This window comes from Sparus aurata, chromosome 3 (genome assembly GCF_900880675.1).
Source record: "Sparus aurata chromosome 3, fSpaAur1.1, whole genome shotgun sequence".
Lineage (NCBI taxonomy): Eukaryota > Metazoa > Chordata > Actinopteri > Spariformes > Sparidae > Sparus > Sparus aurata.
The window spans coordinates 10,086,142-10,102,463 of record NC_044189.1 but is presented as its reverse complement, the minus strand read 5'-3'; the positions used below and the strand labels follow the sequence as shown (position 1 = coordinate 10,102,463).

The 16,322-nt window shown below is 41.9% G+C and overlaps 1 protein-coding gene across 1 annotated transcript in view; it reads right to left on the bottom strand.

Moving 5' to 3' along the window:
• ext1b (exostosin glycosyltransferase 1b) overlaps positions 1-16,322 on the bottom strand; it is a 126,882-nt gene that overhangs the window by 3,488 nt on the left and 107,072 nt on the right. Inside the window, exons 7-10 of the mRNA XM_030411729.1 lie at positions 12,398-12,493; positions 4,681-4,770; positions 2,317-2,477; positions 1,384-1,555 (exon numbers count right to left, since the gene is read on the bottom strand). Of these exons, the coding sequence (XP_030267589.1) occupies positions 1,384-1,555; positions 2,317-2,477; positions 4,681-4,770; positions 12,398-12,493 (519 nt within the window). The remainder of the gene's footprint in view (positions 1-1,383; positions 1,556-2,316; positions 2,478-4,680; positions 4,771-12,397; positions 12,494-16,322) is intronic.

Here is a 16,322-nt window from a genome sequence, read left to right as displayed (position 1 = left end):
AAATGAACAGTTCAAATCGTTACGTAAAGGCGACACTTAAACATTTGAAATCATTAGCTGAAGGTTACGGATAAACAGTTGAAATAATTAGCTAGAGATGATGCATAAACAGTTGGTATAATTAGCTTAAAGTAATAAGATAAACATTTGAAATCATTAGCTAAAGGTTGTGGATAAGCAGTCGCAATAATTAGCTAAACGGGACACACAAACATTTGGAGTAATTAGCAAAAACGGATGGATACATGGTTGAGGTAATTGGCTAAATGTAATGAATTACCACATTGTGGATGTACGCCTCTGCGCACGACCACAACATTTTTATTTCTTTTTGCAGATTATTATAATGTCATGATGCCACGTTGCATTTAACCTCTGACCTTCTGGATATAAAACGTTGTAGTTTAATCATTTTATCCCATATATCATAACTATTATATGAATGAAGTTATGGGCACAAGTGTGATCCTTGGGTCATAGTGATGTTGGACTTTGACCTTTGGCCACCAAATTGGACAAATGTGAAGAAACTCCCTCAAGGCGCTCTTGAGGTATTGCGCTCACAAGAATGATACGGACAACCAGAAAACATATTGGCGGCGCGGAGGCGTAACAGTTGATAACATTTGCTTATAATGGTTAATTGACAGTTGGAATAATTATCCAAAAGTAATAAAAGTAACCGACAGTTCACTTCTATTTAAAAAAAACCCAAAACACTGAAACAATATCCACTTTGTTCTACATTTGGAACATGACAGGTTGAATTCATCTTGCAGCGATGTGATAAAAACCACTGCTTTGGATTATTGGAAGGGAAGTGAAGTTCTCATTACATCAAAAAAAAAAAAAAGACTGAAAATGATCATCAGCTTTCTCTCGTTCAGTCATTGTAACGACTTCAGACACTGTGACAAGAGAAAACCATTACCGCATGATTCGTAATGTCTCTCAATAAATCATCGCTTGGATCATACTCTATATTTGGGAGACTGGAACCCGACTAGAAACCTGACATGACTCCCCTCCCCTGGGTCGCACCGAAGAATCTTAAGAGAATAATTCATAAAGCGGCGTAAAGCGGCGAGAGTTCGGTTCCAGCTGAGAGGCCTCGACGCACAATGGAGAGAAAACAACACTGGCTGGCTTCAGCACAAATATATATAAAAAAGGAGGACAAAAATCAAAGCTGGTTATATAATCAGTCTGATCTGAGTCCAAGGTTGTAAGATTTTTAAAAGATTTTCTTCAACCCAATCCAATTCTTTCAGCTGGCAGCTGTCCTGTTATGGCGTGCCAGCAGCAATAAGTCATTTAAGTTCGAGACGATCCATAATAAATAAAGAAATGACGTGACTCCAGCAGTCATGAGGAGACTTTTACCTGTCCCATCATGGTCTCCTTGTACTGTTTCTTCTGTGTAACCTTGATGGGCGGCAGCTTGGTGACGGCAGAGACCAGGAAGTTCATCAGGATGTCCTCGCAGTTGGCCAGCTGGTCCACCATGCTCTTCAGACTCGTGGGTAAGTAGTTGGTGTACAGGTGATGGTAGTACCTGCAAGAGAGGACAAGAGGGAACCATGACGATTGACTTCTCGACAGCAGAGACACTGCAGTTCTGAACACGATCCCAAACTTTTGCACTGATGCCTAAAAACGTCACTGTAAGGGCTGAACAATTCCACAAATTCTCACCTTTAAAAGATGGATGAGGGGAAATGAACAAATACGTCGTATAACTTTATTTAAATGCATCACACATTTTTAGACACCTTGATTTTCCAGGTTGAAGCCCTCTGGGTTCAAATGAATTCATCAGCGGACTGATTGCTCAAGTTCCTGGGTGGATTGAGCGAACGACTTACCGAAAGTGATTAAGCGTTTTGGCTGCGGTGATTGGCTGACTTCAGCTTAATGGACTGCTCCCCATCACAGCTGAGTGAAGCCATATTAAACCTGACAGGGCTGTAGTATGTCTAAACGCAGGGAACTACGGAGCGTTGAGCAGCAGACAAATTGACACTTTTTTGGATAAAACACACTCGGTGTCAAAACACTGGTTTCCCGAGGCTGTGCTACACAACGAACATCACACCTACTTTCATAATCTACAGATCACTGCATCAAAGTGTATCAAAAGAAAGACAACTGAACACTGGAGAGCAGAATGGAGCGGAGCTGTGATCCCCGTATAACAGAAGGGGAACAGAAGTAAAGAGCATGAAAGCAAACAGCGGAGCGGAGTGGAGGTAAACAGCTCTACTGGAACCGAGTTTTACAGATCAGAAGACGACAGTTTGAAGGCGTGCACCGTACCTGTGGTAGATGGCGGCCCCGGTCAGCACCATCGAGTAATCGTTGGTCCATTTGGATGTGTAGCCCCAGCGCTCCTTGTTGCTGTCCCAGAAGTGGCTGCGAGCAGGGTACCCCACGATTCGCTCTGGAAAACTCTGCCAGACGGTGAAGGCAAAATCCACCTGGACAGAGAGACAAAAAGATTTTGACATTAATTCCAGGGTTGCCAGGTTGGGGAAGATCCTTTTTAGATGGCGTTTATTCTCCTTCAGCAGGACACAGGCTAATTCTATAACATAGTTCATCAGGTAGGTGCCGACAACCATTGTTGTAACCATGCAACCATTTGCATATAACTTTCAGCTATTCATTAGCCTAGATTTCATTATTTCAGCTACTTCGAGCTAACAATTTCTGCTGTTTATTCATTACATGTAGCCAAGTCAACTGTTTCAACTGTTTATCTAACACTGTAAGCTAACAATTTCAGCTGTTTGTCCATTATGTGTAGCTAAGCTAACTGTTTCAACCACTCATCTCTATCTGTAAGCTAACGGTTTCAACTGTTCAACATCACTTTTAGCTAATGGTTTGAACTGTTATCTGTCACTGTAAGCTATCAATTTAAACTGTTTATCCACTGCTTGTAGCTAGCTAAGCTAACTGTTTCAACTGCTCGTCATCACTTTTAGCCGCTTAATATAAAGTGTGAACCGTATTTTTTCAACCTGGCACACCCAATGTTACTTTTGTTATTGGCTTAAAACTGATACAGCCAACAAAGCATTAGTTAATGAATAATAAAATCCATTATTACAATGTTATATTTTATTTATTATATTATTATATTATAATATTCCTGGATGTAACAGGATATATATTCCTTGCGCATTCTTTTTTTCTAAATTTGCAAAACTGTATCTACTCACAGTTTACAATAGTGTGTAAGAAAAAAAGAGACAGACAGAAAGACACTACAGGGAGGGGCAACAAAGGAAGTGCACACTCAAACACGGCCGTGGTGAAAATACAACAAAGGCGAAAACCTCATCAAACACAAAGCAGTCTTTCCTAAGCAGCTGCCTGCAGCCAACTTCTGTGGCGGCGATCAAAGCGTCCAATCAAATAATTAGACGAAAAACATCAAAAAGGCCTCAGCGGCTCCACAAACGGCTTGCTCCACATTACCACCGTATAATGCACTGAGAGAGTAGGTATATTAATGAATACTTGTGTCAAAAATCCACCATAAGACACAATGCACATTATTTATATCTTCTGTACAAACAAGTCCCAAAGGTAAAGAAGACAAAGCTCCTATTTCTCTTCTGCTCTCGCCTTTAATCCAAGAGAAAGGTAGTTGAATGACAATACAGTTATAATACGAGAAGTGTTTTTCCTACAAAGTGGGTTTGTGGGATCATAAAAAAACAAAACTATTCATAATAACTGGATGCTAGTTTTGTATTTTATTGTGAAAGACGGCTGTCCTTCAAAAGCGAAGGGAGACGAGAGGCTTAAAATTAAAAAATGCCACTCATGACACGTTCATCCTGTGAGGTTTAACATTCGGCCGATAGATGTGGAGACTGTTCAGGAACCTGTGATGGTATTTTTGGCTGAATTTCTTTTCCAACTTGCCCTGGCATTGATGTTCCCTGGGCTCTAAAAAACTTTGTGGAAAAACCTTTGTGTTGGTGATCCAGTTTTCCTTCATGGGAGAAACGTGGGTCGATCCGTTTTTTTGGGGCTGGATTTTCCCTTCCATGCCAACTCTCGCCTTGCCATCTTGATCCTCCGCACAAAACAGCCTTTATGAGATCTAATTCTACACTGTTCAAAGCAGCATCTGGCTTCCCATGGTGCCGCGCCAAAACATGTCCCCGGGAAAAAAACAGGAACAGTCCTGACAGCACGCGGAAACAGAGAACTAAAAAAACGAAAAAATATGCCCATAACAGTGCTGCTCCCAAAACGGGGAATCGGGAGGTGCAAGTGGGACTACGAACGCCAAAACATGAAGTGAAGATGGAAAGAAAAGGGAAAGAGAGAGAGAGAGAGAGAGAGAGAGAGAAGGAAGGAAACCAGAGGAAGAGAAAGAAAAGCAGACGAGGAGAGAGGAAAAAGTAAAGCACCGAGAGAGAAAGTTAGAGTAGTTTAAGCAATTTAAATCGAGCTTGTGAGCGATAACTTGAAAACACCGGGGACAAACGGAAAAGAGTGATAAAAAATTGAGGGGAAATGCAATCAGAGAGTTGCATTTGAGACAGAGAGAGAGTCTGCCACTATGTTTTGCCTCAAGAGGACAAGACTATGGAGACAGAAAGAAGAGAGAAAGAGGCGACTTTTCTTTTTCCCACTGTGTTTTATCATATTACGAGATACCTCTGTGGTGGACAGCACTGTGTCTTCATCCAGGCTGAGGACAGCGTCGGTCACTATGGTCTCGTAGGGCAGGAAACGGCTGCTCATCACCTGCAGAGGAGAAAGCACAAAAGCGCAAAGGGTCAAAAAAACCCACATACATCGTTGAGGTCGTCTCCTCTTGCGGCGTTTCATTTGTGATCATTCGGCTGCCTGGAACAAATTTTAAAAAAAGGCTGCACTAGCGAAGCTGAAATGTGAAAAAAAAGAAAAGAAAGAATGAAACCACTTTTTATGGTTCCGAGGAGGAAATCTTGAACATTATGTCCCCTTTTATTTTCTATCAAAATGCATTTTTTTTGCATCTTAACGGTGTGGAGGTGTTTGTTCACACAGATGACAGCTTCTATTGAATGTTTCCATGGATACATTAATAGCTCCGTGTCATTCAAAATCACTGCAGGGTGTAAGGTTTTTCCTCTAAATATGGGCTTTTTTCTTTTAGGTCTAACATCTGGCATTTTTAACAATCAAATCAAAGTGAACGCATCGATCAATCTGGTTTCCAGTGCCTATTCGGCTTCAGGCCTTGGCGAAAAGAGACTCCCTCAAGCCCTTTATAGCTACTTCTGGAGACGCCCAAGACGACCTCAGGCAAGATGGGATACTGTATGTAATCCCTGCAGCATCTCAGTCTCCTTCCGCTTGAACGTGCCCGAGAAAACCTCCAACAAAAAAAAAGGAGGCAACGCAATAAGATAGCCAAACAACAACCGTTGCCAGACATCAGCAAGATCTCTGGACGTGAAAGATGGCAAAGCTTGAAGTTGCTTGTCAGTTCCTTAATACTTGTGATACCTTTCAAAAACGGTTGTTCCTTAAATGTTATTAGCTTATTTACTGAGGTGACGTTACCCGTCCGGACATCTAGTTTCTAGGGCTGTCGTGATTCTCCACATCCACGACTCCATTCGACTTTTGATTTTTACGTTCATGATTTGTTTTGAGTGTCAACAACATACGGAAAGTGCGTTTGTTAGAGGAAAATCAATCAAGGATCTTTGAGAATGTTATCAGTTCAATTTTTCTCCCCTGAGAGTAAACCCTCTTCTCAAACAAATCAATAAAGGATCTCTGAAACATCTCCGATACTGTTACGGAGTTACCTTTGTACCGGTCAGCTCGTTTCGATCGCTTCTCGATTTAAGAATCAAAGTTGTGTTACCTCTACATGTGCGGATCCTGCTTTCACAGCTTCGTATGTAACGTTACATCCTTGATTTTTTTGTCTTCGGATCTTGAATTACAATCACAGCTCGGGAAAGACGTGAGGTAAGCTTTACCAGATCTGATCTGATCAAAAACAACAACGCTAAATCAGACATGAATAAATAGTTAACAACAACGGACACACAGGTTGACAGGGTTCACAAAACAAGGACATATTGAACATATTTTCTACAGCTTATTGGGGAAAACACGAACCCCCCCAACGGACAAACTCATGAGAAATGACATCCACTCGTCCATCAACAGTGGAGACTATTTGAATGATTCCTTAAGAATTCATGGGATCGAGGGCGGACAACGAGCCAGGACGTCAACACAACAGCAGCACACAGAGATGGAGATAAAAGCCAAACGTCTTACACTTCACTGCATGCCGCTTCCCATCATCTTCCACAGTGATAGAGTGCTGATACAAGCCTCCATTACTGCCGCATGGCTGGCTTTTCTATTTTAAAACCGATAACAACATGGCCAGACACCTGCAGCCTGAGTCATGTGTCCTACATGTGGCACAAATCTACCTTTTTTCCCCCCCTCTTCGCCAGTGTTTAAAAACCAAACATGGTACGGTTTATTTGCAGGCAAATGAAACCAAACAGTGAAAATACGTGACGGCCCTTGAATATTTACTGGAAGCGGAGGGAGAGAGAGAGAGAGAGAGGGAGAGGGAGAGTGACGGTGGCCGCGGCCTGGTGGGTGGATGGCAAAGATCAACATCTTGAGGATATTTAGACGGGAAAGTCTTTAGTGATGAAAAGCGCTCGGAAAAGTAAAGAAACAGCAGCTTCTCATCGAGTGTGCGTGTTGTGAACTAGATGTGTGCGCTCGAACTCGAACAACCCTCCCACACAAACGAGAAACCTCTCACGAATGCACGGCTTTAATGGCAAGGCAAACAAACACATCCGGATAACACAACGTATTCACGCGCACACATGTTAACAGCCCGGAACAACTAGTTACTCGGTGCTGTGAAGGTCAGGCCTCAGCGAGAATACTTTTAAAAACATCACCTGCACTGGAAAGCCATTACATTTACATTTAAGAATAGTCACTGTTGACCTCTTTTCTCTGGAAACACCTGGTATTGTCCGCCTGCTGCGCTCCAGCGGAGTGACCCCACTCTCAACAGGTCTTCATCACTCCTACAGCCGAGAACAACAACTAACGCTGCGGAAAAAAGCGAGAATAAATGGCTCTATACCGTCAAGCTGTGCACAGCCTGTTATTCAGCCCAGAGCTGCAGCTAATGATGACTTCTAAACATAAAATGTTAGAAAATACTGAACGTGCACATAATGTCCCAGTTAACACGCTGATGTCTTTGAAACGCTTGTTTTATTTAACCAGCTGTCCAAAAGGCAAAGATTTGTATCGATGATTTATTTATAAAAACATTCTTATTGTGAGTGTTTGATTGGTTGTTGCAGATTGTGGCAACAGATCGAGATCGAATTGAATAAACTGCATTTCTAATAAACATGGTGCAGGAATTCAATGCTTTCAGTGCGTTTTCCTACACACCTGTCTGCCAGGTGTTCAATAGCCAACACTTAACAAATCTTCACATAAAGAAAACTGGAACTTCCAAATTTCACACCTTTCTGCCTGATAAATGACACATATTTTTTTTAGATTTTTTGTTGGTTGATTTACTGTTTCAACACTAATCTGTCTGTTCATGGACGAAGGACAGGTTTTCATTATTTTGCACAGGTTTCAGTTTTCCAGCAAATTTCAGACTACTATTTTTTTTTTTATTTAATAGTTTTTACAAATGTACAAGTGTTTATCATTTATCCCCCCCCCCCCCCCCCCCTTTTCCACTCTATTTCACATGTGGGGAAAAAAACAAATCCTGGAAAAAAAAAACCTGAAAACTATCCTCTTGAAAAAATCTTTTAGCTTGAAAAAAAAAAAAAAATCTCCTAAAAAAAAAAAAAGAAAAAAAGAAAATCCTGTGAAAAAAAAAAAATCTAAAAAAAAAATAAAATATTTTCCTGAGAAAGTTTAACCTGAAAAAAAAAAATATTCTCCTAAAAAAAATTTTCACACACAAAGTTTTTTCCCCCTGAACTCTTTTTTTTTTCACTTGGTACTCAAATCCGGTGGTTCACTGTTTATGCAGCAAAGAATAAAGTAATAAGTAATAACCACAATAAAGTTATAACCACGGATATCCAGATCTTAATTTTACATGCACGTCTCCCACCACTTCACACAGCGGAGCCTTGACAGAGCTGTCGATGAGGTCAAGTACCATCTACGTCTCCTTTTTTTCCTAAAAACCCTCCAGAGGCAACAACAGCAGCTGAAAGTTCAGCCTGTCACTCGCGCTGTAACAGTGTGGAGGAGCAGACGTGTGAGTGACAGTTGTATTTACAGACGAAGAAAAGGAGATTTGAGAGGGAAGAGGAGAAAAACCTCCCTCTCATTTCAAGTGTCATCATTACTGCTGTAATTTCCCCCGCTCGCATAAACAGAGGAACAAAACAGTCCCATCGCTCTGCTTCTCCTTGTTTCCCACTTTGTTTTTAGCAGAACGTGTCAGAGACAATACCGGTGAAGAAGAGTTGGAGAGAGAGCAAAGAAAGGAGACGGGAGGTGGGGGAGTGACAGCGAGACAAACAGCGAGGAAAAAAAAAAGGGGGGGAGGGAGAGAGACCGAATAAAAGACAAAGAGAAGATGAGAGGCTGGTGTTTCCAACCCCCGGATGGTTTGTAACGTTAGAAGTGCGACATATTAGCCTGGGGCTTCCTGGAGCTCTCCAGGAATGTGAGCTCTTACAGCAGGAATCTGCCTCCAGCGCTTCGACTCCCCTCGAAAAGGACAGCAGCAGAGGAGAGACGCCGAGAGGACAGAGGAGGACCACCACAGTGTGTAAGCCATATTAAGCTGTGCCGGGATTCTCCCACGGCTTAAATCAACCAGCGTTCTGGACGCCGTGCCAGAGAAGACGGCAGAGCGCAACGTCCTCGAGGATGAGACTGGCGTCATGTTTTTTTTATTGTTACAATGAAAACATCAAAAACCAACAATGCTGCCACATCTCCCTGTTCCCTCAAGAGTTCAGCCAAGAGTTCTCCCCGAACCAAACATCAGAAACCAACCCGAAACCCGAAGGGTGGTCTGTCTTTTACAGAGAGACGCACCGAGTTTGTGTTGCCCCTGTGTCACAGTTGTTACCATAGTTACAGCTAGTCACTTTACCCTGATGACAGCCATGTACAGTGTACACATGTTATCAGTTACCACTCATTTTAACATCATATTCACGATACTATCACTATAAGAACTTGAAAGCATCGTGTCAATTTGTCAAATCCAACTCGTTCTGAACCCGGACATCATTTCAAATTTTTTGGAGCTGCGGAGGATCAACACACATCTTGGAAAATCTTTAAGCCTGGAAGTGAAACGCACTTAATTTAATGAAACGATAATGTTAGCTATGAAGCAGTTTAAGGCCAACGTGAGCCAACGGATTCGCAAATATGATGTTTTAACTTGAAACACGTCCCTCTAGATTTTCACGATCCACCACCTTCTCAGCTGCTGATCAATCAGGAGGTGGTGAAATGATAGCAATACATCAGATTCTCTACATTTATATGATTACAGCTCATCAGTCCAGCTTCCCCACCTGATTATGAATATTGTCTATCATCAGAATGAGATCCAGGTTGAAAAACTCGACATTTTAAACTCAGTTCTTTTTTTAAACGTTGATTGTGTTGTCTTTCCCTGAAAACTTCCATTTCCTTCTGCAACTCAACAAGTTTTTCTTAAAGAAACCTGTAGGGAAGTTTTAATTATACAGTTAAAAAACCTAGACATGGTGGTGTTTTGTTGTTTTTATGGGAGGCTGAGTCTGGTATTTTTAGACTAAATATATTTAAATTCTACTTCTTTTGGGTCAACAAGGTAAATAAATAAATACTTACAACAGGGATTTAAGCATGCAGCGTGGAGGGGCTTTGATTCAGGCTTTAATGTTGGGAAATAAAAACCTGACGCTAAAATTTTACTTTGGACTGAAGAAATAAAATGAGAAGTTTGAGATAATTGAATAAATGATGGGGGAAGGGGGCGCAACGGAGGAGTTTAGACTCGTGATCTTAGCGTTTCCATGATTCTGGCCACGATCCCGAGGTGAGGGAGGAGGCCTTGAATAAGAGAAGCACAAAGAAGGCGATAGGAAGAGGGAGAAAGAGGAAGAGGGAGAAAGAGAAAGAGGATCGGTGAGTAAGGAAGGGGGATGAAAGAGAGACGGGATCAGGAAGAAAGTGGCTGGAAAGAAAAAAAAAAATGGCGATATGGGATAAAAAAGCATCCCTCCCCTCTCTTCCTCTGTGGGGCGGAGGAACACAGCTTGGCTCGCCACAGTAAACACAGAACCCGCCGCAACCACAACAAACCACAGGCTGCCTGGCGCGCGCACACACACACACACACACACACACACACACACACACACACACACACACACACACCAGTACGCTAAGCCTGTTCTGCTCGCTTTCCACGGACACACAGCCTCACGCGGAGGCCTCCCCCGCTGTGATTGACAGCTTGGTAGAAACCACTCAGAGCCACGAGGAGAGGTAAACCATAAACCGAGCCCACCGCCGGGTGACTGACGCTGATGTGAGAACCACTTCTTCTGATTGGCAGCTGAAGTTTGGTCCTCGCAGGAGAGCAGAGGACGCCATCGGATGAGTCAACACGTCTCGGAATACAGATGAGCCGACCGGATCCCGTTTTCCCGACAAGCTCAAAACTTGAGCTTGGAAATTGTAAAAAAAAAAAAAAAGAAAAAAAGCGAGCTCAAGGCAGATTTCGTCCCCCGTGTTGTCTGACCTTCGACTCTGACAACGAGAGGTCACGGGGGGGGTCGAGATAAACACAACAAACCCCTGTGACGGGGGCAGAGTCTTCAGCGTCGGAGCCTAACGCGGTTGTCATAATAAATGCCACTGAGGTATGCTCATGGGCTCCGGGCTCTGGTTTATGTCTGGCTGGAGGCGTAACTCTATAAAAACAAACGTGTCTTCTGTGGCAGTCAGTCAAAAGGAAAGAGAGCAGATATCGCCCACGTGAAAAAAAAACATTATTTCTAGGTGGATTTCTCTTGGTTTTCTTTAAAGCTCTGAGTCATATTTTAAAGGAGCACTCTGCAGTTCTAAGAGAAGGACATTCAAAACTCTGAATTTTAATATTTACAATATTAAAAGAAAAGCTGTTCTCAGAGCCGTTGCTTGCCGTCCTCAGTGTAGCTGAGCCGGGTGGAAAAGGAACCATATCAAGGAAGAAATAAGCGTGTGCTCGACTCACCTGTGCAGCTAATCTGCTGTCAACAAAGCATATATTTTATCTAGTCACAAAGGAGTCTACGTGGCGACGTTGCAACAAACCGGGCAGACCCGACAGAAGGGTTTTAAACAAAGATTGGAATAATTTGATGTATTACATATGCCGAATTTGCAAGAGGGAACGGATAATTAAAAAACTGATGTAGACATCATTTTACAAGGTTTATAAAGTTTCTCCTAACTCAACAATCTCAAAAATGCGGTGATTTTTTAAGGGAGTCTGGGGCTTGAGTTTCTCACTGAGGACAAAGATCCAGGCTCAACAAGGGTAAGAATTGTTTTTTATCTTTTAACTGGATAACCCATCCAGATACAGAACACATAATACCAGGTTATACCAGTTGTAAATGGAGTCGGGGCACACGGATGTTGGATCCTCGCCTGGCGTGGATTTGAGAGATGATCCGTCTCCCTTCACTTGTGATGGAAGACGGTTGGAGATTGCTGTCTAGAGCGACCGGCGTCGAGCAATGCCTGCCTCACGGAAACTCTTGAGAGGACGCGTTACCTCGTATACACTCACCCACATCCAGATACAATGAGAAAATACACAGGACATAATGAAATATAATCCGTCGTCGCGTCCCTATAGACAACCATTTCCTCATTATGAAGTTGAGATGGCGGCACGGATATGATGAGTCGTGAATTATTGGGCACATTAAGAAGAATCAAACCTGAGACATAATCAAATCAATGCTGCGGCGTGCTTTCTCCAGAGAAATTGCGCCACCTTCTTCATTTAATCAGATCCTTTGTTGTGATTAAAGTCGAGAAGGAGCAGCAGAATATACATGAAAAGTAAATAAATGCTACTTCAGTTTATATTCTCCTTATCTTCCCGCAATAGCCTCTCAGTGTATATATTCTCATTACTAAGCTTTAATTAAAACCACACAAACTGTCCTTTAATGGAATCAGCGCGGCACAAATCGAAACTCATTAACTCCCAGAAACCTTCAGACTGAATAAAAATGTGTGGAGATACAGTAGCTTTGCAGTTTCTGAGAGTGCCGCATGAGATGAGTGATTCAGAAAGTGATCAACACCTGAGAGGTGTGGTGTCGAGGCTCACCTTATTCTCCCCCTCGATGACGATGACGGGCACGGAGGTGGCGGGCCAGCGGTGTTTAGCAGGGAGAGGCTTGTCACAGTTCCACAGGACGATGATCTGAAAAGAAAGCAGACGGATAAGATCTTATTAAGCACGCTAACTAGCTGCATTGTGTCTAATTTGATTTCCTCGGAACAAAAACAACACTCCCCAGCGTGCTCCCCGAATCAACCCGCTGAACATGTGACATTTACGTGACCCGTGGCACGATAAATGTCACCTTATTACAGGCTGATTGAATGTTAAAGAGCCAGAAGGGCAACCGAAGTGATAAAATATTTCCAATTATGGTTCCAGAACGGTTTGTACAACTCGGCCCGTAATCAATCACGCCACATTTGTCAGGTTTCATTTCTGCCTACGCCACGTTGCCGAACACATTTTCCCGGCCCGTGATTCACGCTCCACCTCCAGTCAAGATGGTTGTTTTACATGAAGGAGTCGTGTTCCACTGCCACGGTCACATCGTGTTTTTTGTGCGACTTGGACGGCTGTTTGGCAACCTGAGGGTCAGCCAGCGTGGAAATGACACATGGTGTTAACCTTCACCATTTACTGCTCTTCTACTGCAGACCTCATTAATATAAGATGAGGTACACACATATAGACACACACACAACATGACTTCTGTCTGCCCATAAAATTCATATTTACATTCTTACATCTCAGCCGGTTCTTCTCGAGGACCTTCTTAAACTTTGTTGATCGGCAAACAAACAACTTCAAACAGGCCTGTCAATCGCTGGATTTGTTGAAGTGGTTTGCAAGGGGCTGTGGTAAGATTGGTATTTACAGAGTTTCGAGGGTGGTTTGTGTGTGTGTGTGTTTTGCAGCCTTTTTTAATATCAAAAACCCAAAATAAAAAGTGTAAGGAAATGTTTGTTTAACTCTCATGAATTTTTTTTATTTTATGACTTGCGATCTAATGGGGAAAATAAGTTTTGCCAGATGGAACTTTCTAAGTTCCTTAATTAAATTTTTTTTCAAGAGCATTTTTTTTTTCTCATTTGTGAGACGGAGTAAAAAAAAAAAGTTTTTTCATGAGAATTTTATTTTATTTTTTTCTGTGTGGAACCAATTTTTAAAAAACTATGTGGATTTTTTTCTGTATAATTATTTTTAATTTCTTGTGTGAAAGGAATAAAAAACACAATTATGAAGATTAAGACATAAAAAAAGTGAAAGAAAAAAAAAATCACAAAAGCACATTTTTTTTTTCTTTTAATAGATTTTTTTTTACCATTTTCACTTGGTCAAGTGAAAGAAAAAACTAATTCATGACAGTAAAAAAAAAAATTCTTTTACAGGATAAATGTTCTTTCATGTATGAAACTGAGGAGAAAACAATGTTTTGGTAGATTTTTTCCAGTGAAAAATATTCAGTGAAAAATATTTTTTTCTGAAATTCCTATTTTTTTCAATGTTTGAAACCAAGTAACAAAAAGATGAGTAAAAAAGAATTAAGTCATATTGAATTTTTTTTTAATTTCTGAAGACTTTTTTTTTGCCTTTTTTTATGGTTTTATTGATAGAACAGCTAAAGATATGACAGGAAACGGGGGGAGAGAGAGGGGGAGTGACACGCAGCAAAGGGACCCAGGCCGGGAGTCGAACCCAGGTCCGCTGCAGAGCCTCGGCACATTGGATGCGCGCTCTACCAACTGAGCTAAACGGCGCCCCTGAACAAATGTTTTGAACTAAGTGAAAGAAATAACTAATTCATGACAAACAAAAATGTTTTTTTAAGGACAAATTTTTTTCTTTATTGTGTAAAACTGATTGAAAAATAGTGCTCCGTCTAAATGAAGGCCCAATTAGTAATAAAGTGAAGTAAAAGGGATTATCAGCATGTACTCAAGTAGAGTTTAGCTGCTGAGATTCAGCAAACACCTGCCCTGCTGAAATGTCCTTGCACAAGTCCGTAAAATAATCCGTCCTCGTTCCACTGTGCCGACACTGCGCTCAGACGTAGAGGATGGAGGCGAACCACAAAAATTTCCCTGCAGGGATCAATAAAGTCTCACATTATTCTGACATTAACTACGTCACACGCAGCAGCGGTTCCCCTCGGGGACTCTGCGCCCTGACTGGACCTGCTGAATTATGAGCTGGGAGCCATTTGGATGTCTTACGTTAAGGTTCTGCCTTTATGCCTACAGCAGCTGTGTGTTTAAAAAAAAAAAAAAAAATAGACAGCTGTTTGATGAATGGCAAAATCATCTCATCATTAAAAAGCAAAATATAGATTAAAAGAACGGAACGAGCGCCGTTCATAAAGGCAGAGAAAGTGTTTGTCATTGTAAGACGACAACAGGTAGACAGTGTGGATCACTGCACACACACACACACACACACACACACACACACACACACACACACACGAGGCGTTAATCCACTCATACAGGGCTCCATCCCTGTTTGATTAGAAAGACAGATGGCGTCTCTGTGAGCTCACCAGCCTCCGAGCTCTCATGATGCCGACGGTGTGCATGTACGCCTGTGTGTGTGTGTGTGTGTGTGTGTGTGTGCAGGAAAAACGGCGAAGAAAACCATTGGCTTATGTAGCGCGAGGAAAGAAACGCCTCGTGCACACGTTCACACACGAGCACACACTCGCAGCAGGAGACCACTGCTGTGTCAGAAGGCAAGAAGCTTTCTTGTGTCCAATTTAGCCTCCTCGGTGTTCTTCCTCTCTCCCCCTTCCATTCATTTATTTATATCCCTTTTCTTTCCTCATCCGCTCGTAGCCCAGCAGCAACCACCTCTTTCTTTTTCTGCACGCCGAGCATGGGGGAAGAAAAAACAACCCGGCCGTGTACCTGGCTCTCGAGCGAACACGAACACAAAAGCAACTCCACAACAGTTGAGAAGAGGACGGAGTTCACTCATTTTTTAACCTGCCGTTATGAGAAAGTATTTCTGAGAATGAATGCTGCATCTCAGATGATCCTAGTCCCTACTCCACCTGTTTTGTTTTGTTTTGTTCAGGTGAGTCGTGGATTTAGACGATGAACTTAATTTTGCACGCTGATGCAACAATCTCCACTCAAGTGCCACATGCTCACTTGTTCTACGGCTTTAAACAGCCACACAGCCTTCATTTTTAAATTAAATTGTAGAAGTTCTCAACCGCGTTTAGCTCGACATTCATTTTCTTTACCTTGATACAGTAAACAACAATGTCTCTGCTCAAGGGCCGCTTGCTCGCTTGTTCTGGAACTTTTTACCACATCGCCATGTCCGGTAATCGGATCAGTAGTACAGATCGTATTGTCTCCCTCCTAAAGATTTTGCTGGCAGCACGTACAACGGCCATCACAAAATGCTAGCTTTTATCAATACTACTATTCTTATTGGTACTCCTTGTTGGTTCAGTTCTTTATCATTACGAAATAATTGCTTTTTACAAAATTATAAAAAAAAAACCCAAAAAACAGTACAGGAATAGAATTTAAAGGGGCTCTGTTTAGTTTTTGGAGAAGAAATTTCAAACGCAGACTTTAATATTAACAACATGAAAGAGGCGATAATACAAACTCAGAAATATTTACCTTTTCCATAAGTGAATAAACAAGCTGTTCTCAGGGGAAAATAAGGTCTACAGAACTCTGTGTGAAGCCAGAGGGGTGGCGGGGTCCGCCAAATGTAAGACAAACAGTAGGAAATTGTGTTGTCCTTTAAGATCAGTTTGTTTATTCAGTCGTGAACACCGAGAGAGTTTGTCTATTTAGTTTGTTCAGTCAATAAAAATCTTTCTCTTCTGATTAGACTGCCTTTCCGAAAAACAACATAGTTCACCTTTAACGCTTTAAATAATAGCAGCGACAGTCGTGTTTACAAGAGCAAAAATCACTATAAACTCAATAACATCTCACTGGAACACAAA